The following is a 23,921-nucleotide window of genomic DNA, read 5'->3' as shown; positions in this document are numbered from 1 at the left end:
TCTAAAAGGAAATTTATTTTGTGGCATAAAAAAAGAAAACAGAGCTAAGACCTATGACTTTTAGGTAACTCAAAGATTTTTTTTTTTTTATTTTTTTTTTCTTTCATTTTTCTGAAGCTGGAAACAGGGAGAGACAGTCAGACAGACTCCCGCATGCGCCCGACCGGGATCCACCCGGCATGCCCACCAGGGGCGACGCTCTGCCCACCAGGGGGTGATGCTCTGCCCATCCTGGGCGTCGCCATGTTGCGACCAGAGCCACTCTAGCGCCTGAGGCAGAGGCCACAGAGCCATCCCCAGCGCCCGGGCCATCTTTGCTCCAATGGAGCCTTGGCTGCAGGAGGAGAAGAGAGAGACAGAGAGGAAAGCGCGGCGGAGGGGTGAAGAAGCAAATGGGCGCTTCTCCTGTGTGCCCTGGCCGGGAATCGAACCCGGGTCCTCCGCACGCTAGGCCGACGCTCTACCGCTGAGCCAACCGGCCAGGGCTCAAAGATTTTAAACACAGTTTATGTTCTTAGAGCAGCTCTGTTAGGCAACAGTTTAATTAATCCATGCCTAGGTTTAACACATTTTAATCATTCATGAGTCATCTTGACAATTTTTATGACATGCATATATTATCTATATGTTTATTTAGCTGATAGTTTTAAGTGGACTCAATTTTATGCTCAAAAATTTACTTTAAAGGAAATCTATCATATTGATAATGGAAAAGGATCATTTTCAATAATTATATAAGAAAATAAAGGAATGAAAGTTTAAATTTTGAATTAAAATTATTTAAAATGGAATACCCAAATAAACCTATTCAATATACAAAAGTAGTTAGGTTCTATGAAATGAATAAAATTATTTATGATCAGTATGTAGAAAAGGAATATTTGGCTTGATTTTGCTTTTTTAAAGATGAAGATAAGATTCTGTGCCAATTGAATAATCCTGCTTTGGAGTTTTGATATTAATTGAGCCCTCAAAATGCTATCTCACATGAATCAGAGAATCTTTTAAGCTTTGTAGGTTGCATTTTTTTTTAATGCACAGCCTAAAAACAATAGTTTAAAATTTTTATTATTGTCATATCTAATGTCATATTGCAACCATCAGTAACATACATTCTAGATGCAGGGAAACAATTATCTATGCTGTTAAAAGGGAGAATATGAAACTTGATAATGACAAACAAGGTCCTCCTCTGACTACATATTATACCCTCCTCTCTCCTCCCCCCAACCCTTGTTCTTAGACACACTGCTAATATCCAGAAGCCCAGTGGAGCTTAAAAATACAGATGGTTTGAATAACCACTTGCAGGTTGTTGAGAGTTAGTAGCAATTTTTGTATATAAATATTTGCTAACGTAAGATTTAAAATAGTATTTGTTTTAACATTGGACATTGTAATCTGAAAATATACTGGAGCCATGGTGATTTTGCAGTATTATATATGCCTATAACTATGTATTAGATTATTTTCCATAGGCAAATTCAGTTCTCAGTTTCTCAAAGTCAGTTTTTGGAGATGTGACATAAAATAGTCTGACATAAAGCCATAAAATGGTCAAGTTCTTAGTGACAGTAGTCTTTGCTTTCATGAGTTTCTAAACAAAGGATACAGTTTGGTTATGAGGGCTTTTGGGGAAGTAAGTTGTGTCTCTTAAAACACAATATGAAGAACTAAAAAAAAAAATTTAACTTTTTAAATTCAAATTTCTATATGTTCAACCAAGATTATTAGGAAAATTAGCATTTAGAAGGACAAAATTTAAATCTGTTCATCAGAATCACTGTAATCTTAATATGCTTTGCTTTTTTTATAAAAAGCTTCTTAAATGTTATATATACTGTGCAATTTTCTGCTTTTCTATTTGTAATTACATAATTTCTACAAATTAAATGTTCTCTGGTGTTAGTTTTAATGGCTAAATAACCACCAACAAAACCTTTTTAATATGATGTTATTCAAACTGTGTCACTAGTGAGTCATGAAATGAATTTATGCTTTGGTTTTGTATTTAAATGAAATAGAATGGAAAAGAAGACATCTGTGTATTACATGTACTAAGCCTGGTTTTACTCCATAAAGATCTGGTTTCATTTATATCAACACCATGATATACAATGTATTTCTTACTATAGGCCCTGATCAAAACAGTTCGCAAATCACTGCATCACATTAACTCTTCTTTTGTTCAAAACCTGGATTTTTAATTTTTCAGTACTACAAGCCTACAGTGAACATGTATGTAAATCATTGTGTGTGACCCTTTGTATTGTCATGATAGCTTTCTGGAAGTAAAATCACTTGATCAAAGTGTATGAACTTTTTTGAGCCATGAAAAAGGAATTGATCAAGATTCTATCCTGCATCAGAAATATACTTTCTTTACATTGGCTATTTTTTTTATTTAATCAAAAGTATATATATATTTTTTACATTCAATATTATCTTGACCACTTTCTTTTCCATGGAAGGGTATTTTCCCCATTTTTTATAATTATTTAAGGTACTACATACCTGATACTTTTTTTTAATTGTACAAAAAATATACAGTGAAAAGTTAGTCTTCTCATCTTTGACTCCTACATATTTCTCTACCGAGTCAGCCACTACTACTCATGTATCTTTCCAAAGACATTCTGCATTAACAAGATTGAATATATACATCTAGATGGACAGAAAGCTATCTCCCAATTATTTTTTATACAAGTGTCAGCATACAAATATCATCATAGACAAGATGATCTGACCTGGAGTCATCATTTAATCTCCAAAGTGGAGTTCATGAAACTTGAAGGCACACAGAGTAGAACATTATGTGAGTTAAGGAGTACTTCATGAAGACTGCCGAGGGAACACGCAATCAGCATCTCTTGTGCCAGAGATTTATGAACCGCGTATCCCTGCATTTCTTGTATGAAATTTGCTCAAACTGAAATAATCATTTGGCTGAATTAAAAGAATCCAGCAATATCTTCTTTGTACAGATCAATAATCTATACTGCTCTTAAAAATTAGGAGATATTTCAAAATGACTATGAAGTGGTAAAATATCTCTCATTTTTGTGAGCAGTATATAGAATCTTAAATGGAATCTAATTGTAACTAAATAAGAGTTAAATTACAGCCTGTATATGATCAGTACTATTCTGTAAAGTCAAGTATATAAAGATTAATGCCCAATGCTGTACTTAGGTTATGCTATAAAATTTTCCTTTTTTTTTTTCCTGTGGCAGTTACTTTTATAAAATGTATGTGATAAAAGTAGAATACAGAATCTTAGTAACTCTTTTTCTTTTCTACAGAACTGGCAAGGGAACTGAATTTTTCAGTGGATGAAATCAATCAAATACGTGTGGAAAATCCAAATTCTTTAATTTCTCAAAGCTTCATGTTATTAAAAAAATGGGTTACCAGAGATGGAAAAAATGCTACAAGTATGCTAAAATTATATTCCTTTAAGTTTCAAAACTGCATATATCCAATTATTTGCAATAAGCCTGTTAATAAAACCAGAGTAAGCATAAAGTAATAGCAAGTTTTCTGAAATTATACTTTTAATTTTGTGCAGATATTCTAACTTCTATTTAGAATAGAAACAGAAAGCAGGTGGTAGGGAATTTTTTGCATTTTTGTCTGTAGTTTTCTCGGTGACCATCAAAAATGAAAATGTAATTCTAGCTGTTAAATCACGGGCAGTAGTCAAACACATTGAAGTTACTGCTGTGGTCAGAGATGGATACTCAAGGAGAAAGAAAAATAAGATCCAATTAAGGCACCAAATCATTTTAGTCTGTTTGGTCTGTGGTGGCAGAGAATTCTCTAATATTGTTGAGTTTTGTTCTGTTGGCAGGATAGGAGGAAGGGGCGTGGTGCTATATACTATGACAAGTGCCAACCCACAACAATGTGGAGTAAGTTATTGTGGGGTTGCCTGGGTCAGCCTGACCTCAGTAAGTCATTAAAATGCTAAGTATCAAATATGTATTAGGGTGACCTATTTTGATGGTCTAGAAGGAGAGGAACATGTTTGAAATTTTACTAGATCCCCTTATAACTAAACAGTTTAGCTATTTTTAGGCTCATCTGTTCTGCATCTCACAATGGAATGAATGAGGCTATCATCAAACACAGCTTTATAGGGTGCTTCTTGAAGCCCTGGCATGTCTTTTCTGTAGCGGCCGGTTTTCTGAGCCCTCTAGCTCTCTGAGCTGCAGTGGGAGGAGGTAACATGCCAGCAGGGTCACAGAAGCCATGTCTTTGTGTGGATGTTGTAGTGACTAGAAGGAAATAATTTAATTGGATTTTCCAACCTTTTTTTTTTCTTCTCCTTTTTCAGCTGATGCCTTAACTTCGGTCTTGACAAAAATTAATCGAATAGATATAGTGACTCTGCTAGAAGGACCAATATTTGATTATGGAAATATTTCAGGCACCAGAAGTTTTGCAGATGAGAACAATGTTTTCCATGACCCTGTTGATGGTAATTGAATTCAGTGTTCATATTTATTTAATCGTTTGATAAAATCTGGAAGTGTGGTAAAACAAGTCAGTCCGTTTAAACCAGCTAAATGGTCATTTGCTTGACTTAATTTCTCATTTTCACAGCATTTTCTCTGCCAAAGTCTGCAAATATATATTCTGATAGAACAAGCAATAAATTTCAGTTATGTACAACATAAATAATGAGGTATTAAAGCATAAGTTACCTGAAAGAATTATATTTCAAATATTTTATATGACCAAATGGAAAAAAAAGTTTTAAAATGTGAAGAATGCATTGCTTCGTCATTTTCACATTAACGTTAAAAACAAGTGAACTGGTATATTTATATATACATAAAACCAAATTGTAAGCTGTTGTACTAAGTTAATAAGGTATTGGGTGAAGTTTAAGCATATAGTATACAAACTGTTAAGTAAAATACTGAATTACTCTTTTGGGACCAAGTATTTAAGTTATCATATATACTGAAAAAGTCTACTGTATCATTCAAAAAAGTGTTTTAATTATTTAGCATTATTTTCATTTATGTGCTTCAAATGATATTTGGAAAAAATCCTACTTGATCTTTATAAAAGGCAGCATAATTTCTAATTCAGTGAGCATATATATTGCTAATAACACAATAATTCCTCTGACATTAGCTCAATTTATGTAATGTCATCTTTTCTTCGTTTTGTAAATTTTGACTTTTTTCAGCAGAGTATTAAGAAAAGTATAACAAATACGTTTTTCAAGATACTCATTTTTCTTCACAAATGACTTATAATAAATTTTAAGTAAAAAATGTTGATGAACTAAGGCTATTTTCCTATTCCAAGTGTTGAAAATATAGCGTTTTTTACCAGTTTTTAACTGGCAAAGTTAAACCAGCAAGAATCAATTATTTCTAATTCTGTATGTTATGTGACAAAAGTTCCCAAAGTCAACAGAAAATTTAAAGCATACCTTGTTATCCCCATAACATAAGCATGATGGGTAATAATGTCAAATTTGGTTTCCTTTTAAGCTTATAAATACCATAAAACCTTGAAGAAAAAACTCTCTTCAAGGCCTTATCTTATACATGAGATCATATATTGGTAACCAAACTCTTTTTGCACTAAAGACATACCAGTATTATATCAAACTATAATTACTGCCAAGTTATAGTTTATAGAATCTTTTAAGCATAGTAGCTCTAATAAACAAGATCACCAGAAAACAATGGAAGTATCAATGGAGTTGAAAGCTGCATTTGATTTTAACATTTTAAAATCAGAATATTATTTAATAAATTCACAAGGGCTTTTTGTTGCTACATCTTAATATTTTATATTCCTTATTTTAAAAATCCTTAGGAAATTTAGGAGTATGTGTATGAAATAAATATTAACTTGTGCAGATTGTAAACCTCAGTTAATCTTAGCCAACTTTTCAACAAGATTCTGGCTTATAGATGACCGTAACAGAAAACCGTTCACTTATCTAGACTGCTTTGAATTTACAATAAAAGCTAAGTTGGATTTTATCTTGGACTGATGGAAAAATTAGGCTTTAGTTTTATGGACTAATAATTCAGAAAATGTTCTTGGTTACCCTTTTTCCTGTCTCTCCTCTTCATTGAAATTCTGTGAAACTTCCTTTCCTCACCAAGACCAGACCATTGTTGACTTTTCTCTCTGCTCAAGGAGAAAAATACTCCTAGTTCATTCAGTGAAGTTTAAAACTCAAGAACTGCTCCTTCCAGCCCATAATGTAGTCTTGTTAATAAACCTCTGTTTTTCATCGCCTTGTCGTGAATATTCAGAGTTCTTTGCAAATGGTTTCCCTCATGTCTCTGTTGTGTATCATTTTTTTTTTCTTTATTTGATTCATGATTCTGAGTGGAACCCTGCCACCAAATTTACTAAAACCTCCATATACATGACAACCCTATCATTTCTGACACATTATGATGCGTGAAGACTTTACATGGAATCTTTTCTACTTTTATCTATCTGCTTTTTAAATTCTTTTCCTAACATCATTTTAGATTATTTTTCCCAGAACTACTGCTCCAAAATTTAATAATCATTTCTTTCCAAAGATTAAATTCTTTTTTTTTTTTGCTGCAAATTTCATGTTAAATAAGTAAAAATTAGAATTGTAGAACTCTTCATATGTACAGTTCTTAACATAAATTATAAGGAATTATAAAAATTGGTTTCTTATCGATTGCTGTATTTAGTTCACCACAGTATGAATTTTACATACTAAAAGTAGAAAGATAAAAAATTTGGCCATGGAATAAATGTATCTTATAAAATGACAAGTAATTTTATAGTGGATTAAACCCATCTGTGTATTTAAGTTACTGTAATAAATTACCAAAATTAATAGAAACTATATATCTTACTTAATATTCTATTATAGTTTGCACTAGTCTTTTATTTTATTGTATTACATTTAATTGAACTAAACCAATAAATTTATCATTCTGTAAGTCATCATACATTTTCATACTTGATATAATTTGTCATTTCATGTATTTTTGTTTGATGTACTCTTAATTCATTCCAGTCAGTCCAAATGTACTGTTTTCCATAGGTTATTCTTCCCTTCAAGTGGAACTGGAAACTCCCACAGGGTTGCAGTACACACCACCCATTCCTTTCCAGCAAGATGATTACTTTAGTGATATCTCTAGCATAGAGTCTCCCCTTAGAACCCCTAGTAGACTGAGTGATGGGCTAGTGCCTTCCCAGGGAAACACTGAGCATTCAGCAGATGGACCTCCAGTTGTAACTGCAGAAGACACTTCCTTAGAAGACAGCAAACTTGAAGACTCAATGCCCATAACAGAAATGCCTGAAGCAGTGGATGTAGATGAGAGCCAGTTGGAGAATGTATGTCTGAGTGAGTATCCTCAGTACCTTCGAAGTACGGCTGGGGTCCCAAAAGATGTTAAACCGGCAGAGCCATTGAAACATCCTAGAAAAGTGAGAGTAAGCTCTGAGCAGCAAGAGAAAGGAAAGTCTGGTCCTGATGAGGAGATGACAGAAGAAAAACTCAAATCTCTATTTGAGGACATTCAACTTGAAGAAGGAGTAGAGTCTGAGGAAATGACAGAAGAAAAAGTGCAGGCTATTCTTAAACGTGTTCAGCAAGCAGAACTGGAAATGTCTTCAATTACAGGTTGGCAGAATGAGACAAGCGGAAGCCTGGAGTCCCCGGCTCAAGCTCGGAGAGTGACTGGTGGGTTACTAGAGCGACTGGATGACAGGTATGGCTGGTGCAGAAAACAGGAAATCCAACGCAACTGACATGCTAATAGCTCGTTTTAAATACATGCTTTTTAGCAATTACTCTTTTTCTAAACTTCAGTTCCAGTTTGGGGATAATTCATGCTTTAAAGTTTGGTTCTTTCTGCTAATCTGGAGAAGACAAGTTACGTTAAACTCAAATATAGTTCTTAAAAACTATTGACAGCCTGAAGTAAAATGCAGAACTTTTACATATACACCAAAGATGTATGCATTTTTAACTTTAGAAGACTACTCGTTTATAGTTTATTACTTGTGTTATTCTTTTCAATAGCCAGTAACTAATGCTTATTCAAAATAATGTAATGAAATTCCATGTCTTTAGAAATATAAACATTTTTATTATTCCTTGACTGCAAACGTAAGTTTGCTTTTTATACAATTTTAAAAATACAGATTTCAAAATAGAATGCTAACTCCACAATCTAGCAGTAACCACTATTAAAATTTTGGTGGATTTCTTTTATATACATTTTTAAAAATATCTCTATATAGAAAATGCACAGAAGGAAAAAGAAAAGTCATTTGTCTTTCTACCATACTAAGAAAAAGACATTTTATATAATATCCTTTCATTTTTCTACATGAAAGTTTTACATGATTTACAGCATACTATATGTAATTCTTTACCACAGATTACATTGCCGTGATAGAAATTTGTTTATATAATTTCCTAATTATTGAATCCGGTTATTTTTATAGTGGCCTTACTTTAGAAAGGTGGGACTTTAATGTCCTCCAGACATTGACTCAAATCTCACTATCATTAGATTTGTACTTTGTGACTTTGGATGAATTCCTAAGCTCCAAGAATGTCACTTTAATCAGTTTTAAGAATAAGAATGATGGCCTGACCTGTGGTGGCGCAGTGGATAAAGTGTCAACCTGGAACGCTGAGGTCTCCGTTTGAAACCCCAGGCTTGCCTGGTCAAGGCATATATGGGAGTTGATGCTTCCGATTCTTCCCCCTTCTCTCTCTCTCCACCCTCTCTAAAAAAATTGCTTAATAAAAAATAAATAAAAATAAGAATGACTCCTTACCTCAAACAGGTTTATGGATTGAAAAGGAAAGCTTGCAGCATGCATACCAAGTGACTCTGAGTAAGAGTCTCTTTGTAATAGTTGACATTTTTTTATGCACACATCAGACTAAAATATATTTTAAAATGACAGCTAATGATAAGCATAAGTTAGCTGCAAAAAAGATTTTATAACTAGATTTAATATTTTTATATTACTAAGCTTATTGCTCCATAAAAATTCCCAAAGAGGAGTAACTTTTTTTTAAACTCCTCTTTAGTAATATGAATTGATATTACTTGGAATGGTAGTATCAATGAATTCTCTATTCACCCTACCGAAGAAACAATTCCAAAGATAACAATGGGCACTAATTTTGACATCTATGTTCAGGTACAGTCACATATTTTAGTTGTAGGAAACAGACTTAAAAATAGTTATGATATAGAATCTTCACAGTATGCTAGGACTGTCGTACACATACAGAACAGGGTATTCTCTTAATATTATATGTAACTGTGTTCAGGTAATCATTTTGATTATAAGTACATACATATTAACATACATATACATAATATGTTATACATATAAACCACTGCACTAATTATGGCCTTCAGAATTCTACATGTAATAAGACATTAAAAATAATACACAAGCTACAAAATAAAAGTCTTTACTGAAACTAGAAAAATTAGAAATTTTAAGTATTGGAAGAAAAGGATTTTTAACAGTTGAAAAAAAAATAGTGCTCACAGGAAGCAGAAGCAGTGGTGACTACCAACACCCTGATCACCAGTGAGTATAAACAGAGGTCAAGAGCATAAAAAGATGAGAACCAAGTAAATGTAGCAGGAAATGGCTGCAAATGGAAGGTAATAGACGCCCAGACAACCTGATAGAGGAAGAAGAATTATTAGACTCACAGCGGAGCATGTGAGTCTAGTAGCACCAAAGCACAAAGCTCTCTAAAATTAACTTTTTTGAGTTTAATATACCTTTACAGCTTTAGTTTTCACGTGACAAGTACCTGACTTATTGACTTCTTTGTCTGAAGACCTACATGACCTTTGTGTCTGGGCGGTAAGAGAGGAGGTTGGGACTGTCTGTCCTCGACTATTCACATATCCCGTTCTTCTTGCTGCTGCTGCAAGTTTATTTCAGGGAACTGATAAAAGGGGCTACAGCTGTGATTTTTTACTTTTCAAACTTTCTCAGTCAGCCCTTCCTCCCTCTGTCTGAAACCCTGAGGTCATTGGCTTGAGCATAAGATCCCAGACATTGCAGGCCCCCCTCTCTGCATTCTTCTGGTTTCTCCCTTCTCATTCCCCCCTTTGAGACTCTAGAAATTTTTTTTTTATGCTGGAGTCTCACATTCTTTGTCTAACTCCTGGAGGACTTCCTGGTATCCTGGGGGACTTCCTGATAGTGGTGGTAAAGTACACCTGGGCCATAGTTCATTGCTGTATGGCAGCTTCTACTATGCTTTTTAGGTTGTTTATTACCAGAGGTAGCAAGCACGGTCCTAACAGGCAGACTCCTAGGAGTGGTAAAACTACTCCTATTAAATAAAGTATTAAACCTACTGAAAGCTAAGAACCATCCCCCAAAAAGGCTACCAGGGTCCCATCCACACCAAACTTGCACAGGCACATGTGCTAGTCTTGTCATCCTTCTGACAAGGTCCTCAACTGCCTGGCCCTGGTCATCTATCTGCAGGTAACAGTTGGGTGAGATAGAATTTCTCACATACTTCTCCTGCTGCTGCTAATAGATGTCTAGTGCCAACTGGTATTGGTAGATGGCATTTCTCATCTGAGTCTGTTAATGTGCAAGGAGGGTTAGGGCTCTCCCAGTCTCATTGGTAATGATTTCTAAGACTGCCTGCAGCTGGATAATCCAGTTTAACATGTAAATGGGGGTACGGTATTCCCAAGAGCCACCCTCTGTCCAGGTGGCAGGTCCATACATAGTATTGGATTATCCCGCTCTGGGGGCCACTCATCATCTTTCCAGTCTCCTATCTGGAGTTCTCTTTTTGCCCATTGTAAGGGCTGTGGGGCCGGGTAGCCAAGCAGTTTCCCTGTTTTTATAGGCAAGAGTAAGAAAGATGGCTTTATCATACCAGTTATACAATTCACTTTCCAATTCCTGGGAAGACAGATATAGGCTCTGCTTCCACAGGTCCAGTAAAGTTCATACGGTGCTATACAGCCTTGGGCCTTGCCAGGGTCCTGCCAGGCTCCAGCTACCTCTGGGAACCTGGTCGGTGGATTTTTCTCTGTCTGATTTCCCCACCACACGTTTTGTTTAAAGATAGCATTATAATACCATTGGTCAAGACAAGTTAAATCCCTGACTGATTCAATGAAATGTCCTCCACCTCTGGCCAAGCAGTGTTGTCCTATAGTATGTTTTACAATCCATTGGCAGTCATCAGAGGTGTGGGAAGCTGTTATATTTGGCATAGTCCCGGTGGGAACTAATTCTTTGGCTTCCCATGGTCATGTGTCCTCTATTAGAATTCCCTTACATACATGGCAGGAGGTGACATTCAGGGAATGAGGTACTCCTTTAGCCATCCTGAGGAGTAAGTTCTTAATTGATTGTGGTGGTGGGGTTAGGGGTTCAGTTGCTTTCTCATAGAAAGACATATACTTGGAAGGCTTGAGTGGGGTGATCTAATACCTGACTTCTGATAAGGATGGAACAATGGGCTCTAGCCCCTTTCAATCAATGCCAAGTGTAAGCACTTCTCCAGCCTTCAAATGAGGGTTTAGTGGATTGGTTATGATCAACTCTAAAGGATTGCACCCATGGGTGGTGCAGTTTGACAGAGCTACCCCTCTCTTAAAATACATTTCTTCCTTTTATTTTTTAGAGGTGTCCTTTGCCCAAGTAATCCCTTGGACACATGACCAATATTCACCAGTTACTCCACAGGGGCTGTGAGCATATATATACTTTTTGTTTACCCACACACCCTTTCTGCATGACTCATAGCGGCAAATGCATCAAACCTTCAGGTGACTTGTTCTGGGTTTCCTTTGACCCTAGTTTGTGCCATGGTTGGCCCATCGTTCCATCTGCAAACTCCTCCTCCCTTTGCTACTTTGATCTCAAATACTCCTTTGGTGGGAGGGTTTATGGGGTTATAACAGATTCAAGGTTGGTCATTTCCTGGGTCACATACTGAATATTGAGTTTGATTGTAGGTACAAGTCCCTTTTTGGGTTGCCTGGCATTCATAGAAGTTATAGAAAAGAGAGGTGGTGGAGATGTTTTGACCTTCCTTGGTGATATGGATACGTAGTTCACAGTCCTCCGTGGTTCCCCTCCCTCCTCAGAGTTTAATTAGAAGGAGTCCCACAGCGAAGTTCTTCAGGCTTCAGTTGTGCGTGGACCAGCCAGCTTCTGGTTTGTGGCTGGAGCAGGGCATGTCGTCCTTCTCAGGATCAACTTACAGGGGTTGATGGGACCTGTCTGCACTGTCCAGGAGGGGGTCTCTGTGGGAGCCACTAGTTTCAGTCAACCGTGATGAACCCAGACAGGTACTCCTTCTACTTTGGCAGCTGTTGGAGTGGTCAGGGTGTAGGGTCACAGTGTAGGGTCCTCTCCACTTGGGATAGAGGGGTGCTGGATGCCAGTCTTTGGCCCACACCTCGTTACCTGGGGAAAAAGAATGAACAGGAGCAAACAGATGGATCGAAGCCCTGTCTAACACCAGCTTGGATATGGTACAGGCTACTTTGCCTAAAGCCTCTAGTTGTCTATGTAGTTCTGTTTCTCCTGGTTCTCAGGGGGTCCCTGGCAAACTGCATGATATTGGAGGAGGCCTATTGTATATTATCTAATAAGGTGAGTACCCAGTGTTCTTGGATGGGGTACACTGAATTTTAAACAGAATTAAAGGAAAAGCTTGCACCCATTTAAGATTGGTCTCCTGATATAACTTGCTAAGCCCTAACTTTAGAGTGCTATTCATGCATTCTACCTTCCCCAAACTCTGTTGTCTGTATGCTGCATGAAGCTTCCAGGTGATGCCTAAGGCTTGTGCTGTTTCTTGTACCACCTTAACCACAAAATCAGGGCCATTGTCAGAGCCGAAATGGCAGCCCAGACCTTGGAATGACTTCTCTGAGTAGTACCTTTGTTACAGTTCTCTGGCCCTTTCAGTCCGGGTGGGATAGGCTTCTACCCGTCCTGAGTAGGTGCCCACTAGCACTGACAAGTACCAGCAGCCTTGGCTTTAGGGCATTTTGGTGAAGTCTATCAAAGGGGGCTTCCCCATAGGACTGGACACCTGGAGACATCAAGGGGCCTTGTTTGGCATTGTTCTGGTGGCAGGTGGGCAGCAGAAGCTGACTCCTTTGGTTAAAGTTGCTAAGAGAGGAATATAAAAATACCTTCCTAGGAGTTTTTCTGTTTTTTCTGTCCTATATGGGTGGCAGTGTGTAAAGCCTGGACCTACTGCCAGTCTAATAGGTGGGGGATGCCAGCTGTACCATCTGGCAGTTGCATCCGGCCATCCTGTAATTCTTTTGCCCCTTCTCCTTGTGGTAGGGCAGGGTAGAAGCCCTCTTTGCCTCTGCGTCTGCTCCGTTATTCCCCTGGGCTTCTACCATTCCTCCCGTCTGGTGTCCTTGGCAGTGGATCACTGCTGTTTGCTTTGGCTTCTAGACTGCTTCCAGCAGCTGGAGAATTTCTCCTGCATATTTGAAGTCCTTGCCCCAGCTGTCAGGAGCCCTCTTTCCTTATATATGTCCCCATGGACTTGCAGAGTAAGAAAGGCAAAGTGGGAATCAGTAAAAATGTTTGTTCTTTTTCTTTGACTGAGCTCCAGGGTCTGAGTCAGAGCACTCAGTCCTGCGCTGAGCAGAAGTGCCTTGGGGCAGAGGCCGATCCCCCACAGTCTGTTGAGTCACTACTGCACACCGTGCCTGCCTTTCCCCTCCCGAGTTGACAGCGCTGCTTCTATCTACATACAGCTCCCAATCTGGTCTCTTATGGGTTGGTCTAAACAGGTCTGTTTGGCTGGAGTACACGGAGTCAAGCACTTCTAAGCAGTCGTGCTGCTGCTTCCCCTCCTTCACTGGGAGCAGCATCTCTGGCTCTAAAGCGATACACACCTCTATTGCCAGCCTTGGGTTTTCACAGAGTAAGCTCTGGTACTTGGTGAGATGGGTATTTGTGAGCCAATGATGCCCTTTTGCATTCATCAGAGTGACTACTGCCTGCCGCACCTTCCAAGTTTTGTCTCAAAGTCAATTTGTCTGCCTCTTGTACCAACATTGCTGTGGCTGCTACAGCTCTCCAGCATGGTGGCCAGCCCTTAGCTACTTTGTCCAGTTGTTTAGAGAGGTAAGCTACCAGCCTAGGCCATGACCCCAAGTCCTGGAATATACCCACTGCTGTCTTGCTCCTCTCTGAGACATACAGCACAAAAGGTTTTGTTAGGTTAGGAAGACCTAGCACTGGGGCAACTTGTAATTAATTTTAAGAGTCTGAAAGGCACAGTCCTGTTCTGGCCCCCACCCCCTGGGGTGAAGTCCCCCCCCTTTGTGACTTCATAGAGGGGTTTGGCCAGTACTGCAAAGCTGGGGATCCACAATTGACAGAACCCTACTGCACCCAGGAACTTTCTAACTGGTCTCCTCCTCGTGGGGACTGGAATGTCTTGAATAACCTGTTTCCATTCTACTCCTAACCTCCTCTCCTGGCATCTGGACCCTCACATATTCCTGAAGGTTCTGGTATTTCCTCGGTGGTATTTTCCTCTAGCAATTTAGTCATTGTCTATATTACTTGGCATCTTTCTTCTGTGTTGAACAGAGAGAGAAGCAATTGATAGCAATCCACCCCCATGGGATTGTGGGTCTGGAATATGGATTGCATGAGATCTATTAAGGCCTGAGGCCTTTCTATATAAGAGGGAGTGTGGTGCTTCCAATTGAGGAGGTTGTTGGTGGTGAAAGGTTGGTTCACCAGCACCTGCCATTCTACCATGTGCCCCTGCTCATTCATCACTGTGTTCCTCACTTCTCTCAGAGGCATCTGTACTCTGAGCACTGCCTTTGAGGGCAACCTTGCAGCTAGGGGAGGAGAGCTGGACCTGGTTCCAGCAGGGCAATGGGAGGCCCCTCTTGCTCAGGCAGGCTTATGCTAAGGCTTGATAGACCTGGCGATGATGGGCCTGAGTCAGTAGCAGTCTCTGGGGTGGATGGGGAGCCAGGTGTGGAAGGGTAAATCTCTGCCAGTATGCACGGCAGAGGAGCCAAAGTTTCTGCTTCTTCTGGCTCACTAGGGGTTAAAATGTCTGGCTTCAGTGGCATCAGTGGCTCTCCAGGATTGGAGGAATGCTTCCCAGCCTTAGTTACTAACACAGTGGAAGCCTGACCTCTAAGGGGGAGGGTGCAATACCAGCGTGAGCCAGGTGTCTATATAGGGAAACTGGTCGGGTGGCCTGGATCTCTGGCCACGCTTCCTTCTGCTGGCCATCTCACCCCAAAAGCAGGCCATTCTAGTTCACACAGGTCCTCAGTTTCCTTGAGGACATAGGAACTCCACTATCCCCTGAGAACCCTTTCTTAAAGTTCTTGATTATCGTGGCCAGGGGAGTAGGTTTTCCCTGTGAACCTCACGTGCCTCCCACGACAAACACCAGTCATGCCACAAAAAGGAATTGGGGGAGGGTAAGGGAAACTTGGAGGAATGCCACTCCTTCAGTCTGTCACCAGCTGCTCCCCTCGTGGAGATGGCAGACCCTCTTGCTTTTTGACAGGATGATATAAACTGTCAGCATGCAGTTCTGCTCATAGCCGTACGAGGTGCCCTGCAGAACCGCAGTTCGGGACCTTCACTCGCTTCAGCCCTGTGGGAAGGAGTTGGAACTCCTCCCCCGTGTCCTCTTGTTCACTCCACACTCACTCTCTTTCACGCAACCTCCCACAACCCATGGAGGGTGACGAGTCACCACTCCTAACCCATGGGGCCCGCTCCTCACAACCTGTGGAGGGTGATGAGTCACCACTCCTAACCCATGGGGCCCGCTCCTCACAACCTGTGGAGGGTGATGAGTCACTTTTCGGAGGATGATCAGGCCTCCCTTCTGCTCAGTAGGGCAGGACCTCAGCTAACTACCCTTGCCCAGTTTTCCTTATCGTGGCTCTGATGCACCCCCGTTTTCTCGTTCCTCCATTGTCTGATTCTTGCTGGGACTGGCTGGTGGGGTTCCCCTTTCGTCCTGTGAGGCGTTCACATGCGGAAATCCCTGGTGCACACTCAGCTGGACCATCTACAGGGTGGCTTGGGGGTTCCCCAGTGGGGTACCCAAAGTCCACCAAGTGTGGGCATCCTTCCTCCATGCTTCTAGGCCAATGCACCAAAATTCTGTAGCAGGAACTGGCCGCAAACCGTGGATAATAGACGCCCACACAATTTGATAGAAGAAGAAGAATTTATTAGTAGCCAGCGGAGCATGTGAGTCTAGTAGCACCAAAACACAAAGCTCTCTAAAATTAACTTTTCTGAGTTTAATATACCTTTACAGCTTTAGTTTTCACGTGGCAAGTGCCTGACTTATTTGACTTCTTTGTCTGAAGTCCTACATGACCTTTGTGTCTGGGCGGTAAGAGAGGAGGTTGGGACTGTCTGTCCTCGACTATTCACACATCCCATTCTTCTTGCTGCTGCTGCAAGTTTATTTCAGGGAACTGATAAAAGGGGCTACAGCTGTGGTTTTTTACTTTTCAGACTTTCTCAGTCAGCCCTTCCTCCCTCAGTCTGAAACCCTGAAGTCATTGGCTTGAGCATAAGATCCCAGACATTGCAGGCCCCCTTCTCTGCATTCTTCTGGTTTCTCCCCTCTCATAAGGGGATCATGGTTGGAAAGCACGGTGGCAGGAATCACAGTTGGAAACACATACGAAGACTGGAATTCGGGGTTCTTTCGGGTGCCAGAGCTCTCGTCACAGGAGCTCACTTTGTCCCTTATCAGCAGGTTTTCACTGGCGGTATGAAAAGCATTTGGGGATATCCTCCTCTTTAAGGTTAGTGGGTCTGGAGCCATGAACCACTTTTTAAGATATAGAATCCAAGTGGCTATAAAAGTACAATTACTCAGCTGTAGAGCGTCGGCCTGGCGTGCAGGAGTCCCGGGTTCGATTCCCGGCCAGGGCACACAGGAGAAGCGCCATCTGCTTCTCCACCCCTCCCCCTCTCCTTCCTGTCTGTCTCTCTCTTCCCCTCCCGCAGCGAGGCTTCATTGGAGCAAAGATGGCCCGGGCGCTGAGGATGGCTCCTTGACCTCTGCCTCAGGCGCTAGAGTGGCTCTGGATGCAACAGAGCAACGACCCAGAGGGGCAGAGCATCGCCCCCTGGTGGGCGTGCCGGGTGGATCCCGGTCGGGCACATGCGGAAGTCTGTCTGACTGCCTCCCCGTTTCCAGCTTCAGAAAAAATGAAAAAAATAAAAAACAAAATTAAAAAAAAGTGCAATTAAACAAAACGAGACATAGACTAACAGCAAAGCCCTCAAGGTAGGAGCTGGCGCACGGGGGCTGCCTGCAGCCTGTGTAGCCCCCGTCCGCGAACCTCACACCCACTCCACAGTTTGAATTCCAGCCACCAGATTTTTCAGGACTTCCTATTTAATGCCTTCAAACGTAATTTAAAACATGTTAAAATTTTAGATTTTTTTCAGCCCAATTTCAGACCTGTGTTGCCATTGTAAATGTCTACATTTTTTCCTTTTGCAGCCCAGACCAATGTAGAGATTCCATTACCTCATATCTCAAAGGAGAACCTGGAAAATTTGAAGCGAATGGAAACCATGCAGAAGTCATCCCAGAAGCAAAGACCAAATCTTACTTGCCAGAATCCCAAAATGATGTAGGGAAACAGAATACTAAGGAAACTCTGAAACCAAAACTACACGGATACGGTCATGTCGAGGAACCAGCATCATCACTAGCAGCATATCAGAAATCTCTAGAAGAAACGAGCAAGTTTGTAATAGAGGAGCCTAAGCCCTGCGTGCCTGTCAGTATGAAAAAGATGAGTAGGACTTCTCCTGCCGATGGCAAGCCAAGGCTTAACCTTCACGAGGAAGAGGGGTCCAGTGGGTCTGAGCAAAAGGTATGTCATCTAATTATTCGGTATGCTGTTCTTTAAACTGAAAATACTGATGCTTCACTTCTTAGATTAATGTATCATTTGACCCAAGGTTCTTCACTATTTCCAAATTATATATGTGTGATCAAAAATTGTAACACTGGCCCTGGCCAGTTTTCTCAGTGGTAGAACATCCACCTCATGTGTAGATATCCCAGGTTGGATTGCTGGTCAGGGCTCACAGGAGAAGCGACCATCTGCTTCTCCACTCCTACCCTACCTACCCTACCCGACCCTACCCTACCCCTCTCTCTCTCTCTCTGTCTCTCAACCTCTTGCATCTATGGCTCGATGCCATGGTTTGAATATGGCTTCTATCTCAGGCACTAAGAAAAAGCAGGGCCCTGCTGCTGAGCAGTGGAGCAAGGGCCCCAGAAGAGCAGAGCATCGTCCCCTAGTGGACTTGCTGGGTGGATCCCGGTTGGGGTGCATGTGGGAGTCTGTCTCTCTGCCTCCCCTCTTCTCAAAAATATTTTAAAAAATTATTTTTAATTGTAACACTAATGTTGAAGGTAAAGAAAGTTCTGAGTAAAACAATCTATTTGATCATACCTTCATTCATAGGGCAGGAAAAAGAAATAAGGGTCTCTTTAACCAGTTTTTGAGAGGAAAAAGAACTATAGTGATGTTAAATAACTAGCTTAAATTCCTGTGTTACTTTGTCTGAGATTTAGGTTTCCTAACTCCCAACTCAATCTTCTTTCTTATGCAAGGAGGGTAATTGTTCTGATCCTTTCGGGGTTTCTCTTGCATAATTTAAAGAGTATATAGCATCTTTTCTGTAAGGTCTGTTGTCTGAAAGTGGTTTCAGAATTGAAGAAACACAGTTCCCAAGCCTAACAATGGTATATACCACTGTTGATTGACAGCATTTAGAAACTTAAAATTAGACATATCATTTTAATAATTTTTATATCTAGGCTTATAATCATTTTAACTTTTTTGTTTGTTTTAATATTTCATTTGTTTTGAGGAGGGGAGGGAGAGAGAGAGGGAGAGAAATATAAGTCGTTTCACTTAGTTGTTCCATTTAGTCATGTACTCATTAATTGCTTCTCGAATGCGCCCTGACTGGGGATGAAGCCCACGGCCTTGTTGTGCTGGGACGCTTTATCCACTGAGTGACCTGGCCAGAGAACATTTGTTTTTTTGTATTTTTTTTCTTTTTGTGAAAGAAAAAGAGAGACAGATGGACAGGAAGGGAGAGAGGAGAAGCATCAATTCTTCGTTGCTGCACCTTAGTTGTTCGATTCCTTTCTCCTATGTGCCTGACCCAACGACCTTGCTCAAACCAGCGACCTTGGGCTTCAAGCCAGTGACCATGGTGTCATCTCTGTGATCCCATGCTCAAGCCGGGGACCCCACACTCAAGCTGATGACCCCAGGCTTTGAACTGGGGTCTTCTGCATCCCAGGCTGATGCTCTACCCATTGTACCACTGCCTGCCTGGTCAGACTGTTTTTAAGAATTTAAAAACCTACTGCCAGAGAATTATTTGCTTACTCTTTGTACTTTGTTTCTGTGGTACCATGGAGTAGTTTTTATTCATTGAGGTTTATCATTTTTAGATATTTTAAAGAATTAAATTGAAATTATGACTCGTAGATGCATATAAAAATGTTAAAATCAGCTCTTCTATATATTTTTAATTGCATTTTTGCTCTCAATTTTTTTTCTTTTCAGGAACAATGCAATAATAGACGTAGATTGAGAATTATACATCTTTGAAATAGTAACTCTTGCTACTTTCTGTGGAACATCTAGCTTACTTAAAATCTACCACAGTGTTTCAGGTAGCAAAAAAAGCCTTTTGTCAAATATTGAGTCCATGGTTAATTTGAGGTTGAAAATATAAATATATAAACTCCCCATCACTCAGGGACTCATCTTCTCCTTCTCCCTTCTGCAGACCTGACCATTTTCCTGCTTGTTAGGAGGGAAAGTCAGAGGAAGTGGAATTGTCAGGCTTTCTTTCACTTCTTTCTTGACAACTGTGGTTTTGAATATCAATTTCTGTCTCTTACTTAACTCTGAGTGTATATAAGCAGTACGACTTAGAATAGAAAGTTCCCTTGTAAAATGAGCCCACAAAATGTAGAGAGGAACAATAATATACTGATGTTTTAACTATGAAAATTTACTCTGCAAAAGTCTATTAAAATCAGTAATAAGTTCTGAAATCAAATTATAAATAAGCACTTCTATGTGTATACAGATTGACTATTGGGGAACCAGGGAGAAGGCATAAAGAGGGTTTAAGAACGAAAGTAACCCTAAAAGGAAACAGCTGAGTTCATCAGCAATGGAAAATAATTACTACTAGAAAACGCTGGCAAGATTTCTTATCAGTGAGTTTGAGCTTTTGGTATTGGTCACTGGTCCTATTCCAATACATAAAGGCTTTATGAGCATAAAAATTCAAAATAGAGTTCAAGCATCTAGTAGATATGAGCCTGGCCTCACAAGAAATTCAGAGAAGTCCAGGATGGGTGTTTTGTGGCTAAACCATAGTACAATAGCAACCACCTGATGTATGATTTCAGAAAACAGCCCCCTTTTTGTCCTCTAAATAATCAGGTCAAGAGTTCGGGTGCAGCTCTTACACGGATGACTGCCTGCTGTTACAAGGTAAAACTCTGCTGTTTTCCGCCTCTTCCCTTGCAGCGACCCATGGCGAGGGGTTCTGAGAAAATCCCATTTGGACTCTCAGTTAACCCTATTGACCAATTCCTAAAGAATTCTCTAAGAGGACTCCTAATGAGATCCTACTACCACATTTTCTCTACCCTTCACCTTAAGATTAGCTTGATAGCAGGAAGAGAGCAGAAACTAAACATTGGCCAAATGACCACTTTTCCTTTATGTGAGGGACTGGTCTCAGATAATTCCTGATAGGATTATGATAAAATTGCCATCTAGATTTGTTGTTAGTGTTTGCATTAACACTTGTTCTTCTGCTTTTAGATTAACATAAGTGAAAACTTTTCCCCAGTTTACAATTCCCTGTACGGTTAATTCAGATTGAATTCTTCCTTTGCCTCATCTATGAATCCCTGAATGCTAATTACTATTTCTTTACTTTCACAATATGAATTCCTCTTAGCTTTTTCTGTCTTTTTGAGCGATTGCAGGGCCTCCTTTCACAATACTAGGTCATCCTAAGTGTCCTGAATGTATGGTCCTTTTCTAAAAAGCTTTGAATGTAATTAGGAAACTTAGCAACCAATATCTTTGCAAGAAGAAACTCAATCTGTTTCCATCTGACGCCATATTATGATGTAGGAAATTTTGTTCAGATGAAATTTCCTACAAAGTCAAGGTTGATATATTTTTGTACATTTGTTAAGTTTATCTTTGGTAAAAATGGCCTACTCTATTATCTATCTGATGAACATTTCAGAAGTCATTTTAGTTGTACTTTATCTCCCATAACAATTTTACTTTTTTCTATTATTCCCAATACTGCCATTGATTTTTCTAATGGATATTAACTAGAACTTATAACTCTGGGACTCTCAGTTTGGAGGTAACTAGTAACTTTAGAAAATAAAACATCAGAATTATTTTTAGAATTCCATCATTAAAATTTAGAAATAAACTCATTTAGTAATATTTTTCACCATGATATTTAAGTAAAAGCCAAAGATATTTTTCCCTTTGAATTATAAATTGTTTGCCACTTAGTAGTTGTTCCATATTTTTTTATCTTTATATTGGCTAATATAATTAATATTTATATGATTACCATATTCTGCCTATACCATATTCTTGTTTGTCAAATATTATTCTATTCTAATTTCATATCAGTTTTTAAAAATGAGACCTCAAGCTTTGACATGTTTTAGATTATTTCTTCATTTGAATAAACTCTTACTGAGTACCAGTTATGTGTTAGGTACCAATTATGCTGATACAAATTCTTTACTTTTTATAACATTCAAAATAGCTTTCAATAAGTTTGTCAAATTTGACCAAAATTTTTATAAAAATCAAATGTAATGCCTTATTCTATAGATCAAGTGAAACATGGCCTGCACTATAAGATTATACATTCAAGTCAAATGTATATAGATTTAAAACTAGTTTTTAAATGAATATTAATATTTCTTCAAACTAATAATTAGTAGCATGTACTTTCTGATGCCAGAAAATCTCTATAATTATTTTTAATATTTTATCATTGAATTACTTTGTTCTTTATCATACATATGCAAGTAAAGACCGAATTAATTAGATACACATACATAAATACTGTACATTTAATTACCTTGATTTTTTTACCTGCATATATAAATTATATATAAACATATATGAATACATAGACAGAGTAATTTCACTTAGAAGCCTGCTCAAAATTTTCTTTCACTTCAGTTTTTTACAAGATTTTTAGAAATATACATCATGATTTTCCTTAGGGGGAAAACCAGGAAGTCAAAGTAATTCTTTTTTGATTTCCCTTCTCAGAATGTCTTTTATTTTAAATGTGATGGTAAAATTATGCTAAAAATACATTTATCAGGACATGAGAGACAGTGAGAGTGAGTCAAGCTCAGAGGAGGAACGGAGAGTCACTACCCGAGTTACTCGCCGGCGATTGATTATAAAGGTACACTGCTCTAGCCGGCACTGCACGGCAGTGCTGTGTGTCAGGAAGTTCTTTGCTGTGGTTTTGACAGCTCAGCATGCTTGATAACTAATTGGCTCTCTGTATGTTTGTCTGCATATTTGGAAGCTTATAAAAACAACAATAAACAGGGAAAAATCTATTGCTTGGCAGTGAGTACTGTCCAGGTCTGTGTTTGACATGTGTCAGTGGTAATTTTATCTGAGAATTCTTGGGCATTGTATCCTGTTTTCCCTGGAGATGTGTTACATGAGTGAAGAAAGACTCTGTCTTGGTGAGAGAATAGTACACATCAAATGAAATGTTCAATTGAAATCTCAGAGACTGTAAGGAGGTATGAGGTAAGATAAAGAAGAAAGAAACTAAAGAATTAAAGAATTAGGAAGCCTTTCATCAATCAATGACTGAGAATTTTGCCATTATAGCCTGGATATATGCGACATAATGCAAATAAAGCAAAAACTTTTGAAATAGTTTTGTTTTAAATTAAATTTATTGGGGTGACATTGGTTAATTGCATTGGGTGGTGGGCACACAATGCACCATACAGATGGTGTATCATAGAAAATTGTACTTTTGAAACCTATATAATTTTATTAACCAATTTCACTACAATAAATGAAATAAGTTTTTAACTTGACAAGCATGCAGCTGGATTTTTTTTATGTTAAAAAATATAGGAAGCAGTTTTTACTGGAAATGAAAAAGATAATTCCACCTATTACAGCACAGTTGAACCCTATGAGTAAATTTTGATTTCCCCCTACAAAGGCCTTTTTTTTTTTTTTTTTTTTTTGTATTTTTCTGAAGTTGGAAACAGGGAGGCAGTCAGACTCCCACATGCACCCGACCAGGATCCACCCGGCACGCCTACCAGGGGGCGATGCTCTGCCCATCTGGGGCATCGCTCTATTGCAACCGGAGCCATTCTAGCACCTGAGGCAGAGGCCACAGAGCCATCCTCAGTACCCGGGCCAACTTTGCTCCAGTGGAGCCTTGGCTGTGGGAGGGGAAGAAAGAGACAGAGAGGAAGGAGAGGGGGAGGGGTGGAGAAGCAGATGGGCGCTTCTCCTGTGTGCCCTGGCCGGGAATCGAACCCGGGACTCCTGCACGCCAGGCCAACGCTCTACCACTGAGCAAACCGGCCAGGGCACACAAAGGCCTTTTGAAGCACTGACCGTATGCATGGTAAGGTCCAGCAGAAAGTTTCTCAAAGTCTGTTTCTTGTCTTTTTGCTGTCTGTAGAGGTATCTTTCTTGATGTTAAAATAAATGAGTTCAGAGAACTAGAAAGCTATTTTCAATGCAAAGGCCTCTGAATGTGGT

At 39.4% G+C, this 23,921-nt stretch overlaps 1 protein-coding gene across 24 annotated transcripts in view; it reads left to right on the top strand.

The window, feature by feature from the left end:
- The window catches only part of ANK3 (ankyrin 3), a 755,326-nt gene that overhangs the window by 711,710 nt on the left and 19,695 nt on the right, over positions 1 to 23,921 (top strand). For 12 of the 24 annotated variants that reach the window (XM_066348434.1, XM_066348437.1, XM_066348436.1 and 9 more), the window contains 6 exons: positions 3,303 to 3,434; positions 4,337 to 4,480; positions 7,658 to 7,745; positions 17,558 to 17,936; positions 20,550 to 20,600; positions 22,492 to 22,578. In XM_066348434.1, the coding sequence (XP_066204531.1) occupies positions 3,303 to 3,434; positions 4,337 to 4,480; positions 7,658 to 7,745; positions 17,558 to 17,936; positions 20,550 to 20,600; positions 22,492 to 22,578 (881 nt within the window). Of the gene's footprint in view, positions 1 to 3,302; positions 3,435 to 4,336; positions 4,481 to 7,069; positions 7,746 to 17,557; positions 17,937 to 20,549; positions 20,601 to 22,491; positions 22,579 to 23,921 lie in introns of all 24 variants that reach the window. The other 12 variants (XM_066348428.1, XM_066348429.1, XM_066348430.1 and 9 more) reach the window with 4 other exon arrangements.

Source organism: Saccopteryx leptura, chromosome 9 (genome assembly GCF_036850995.1).
Source record: "Saccopteryx leptura isolate mSacLep1 chromosome 9, mSacLep1_pri_phased_curated, whole genome shotgun sequence".
NCBI lineage: Eukaryota > Metazoa > Chordata > Mammalia > Chiroptera > Emballonuridae > Saccopteryx > Saccopteryx leptura.
Note: the sequence above shows the minus strand (reverse complement) of the source record. Positions and strands in the feature narration are given on the sequence as shown.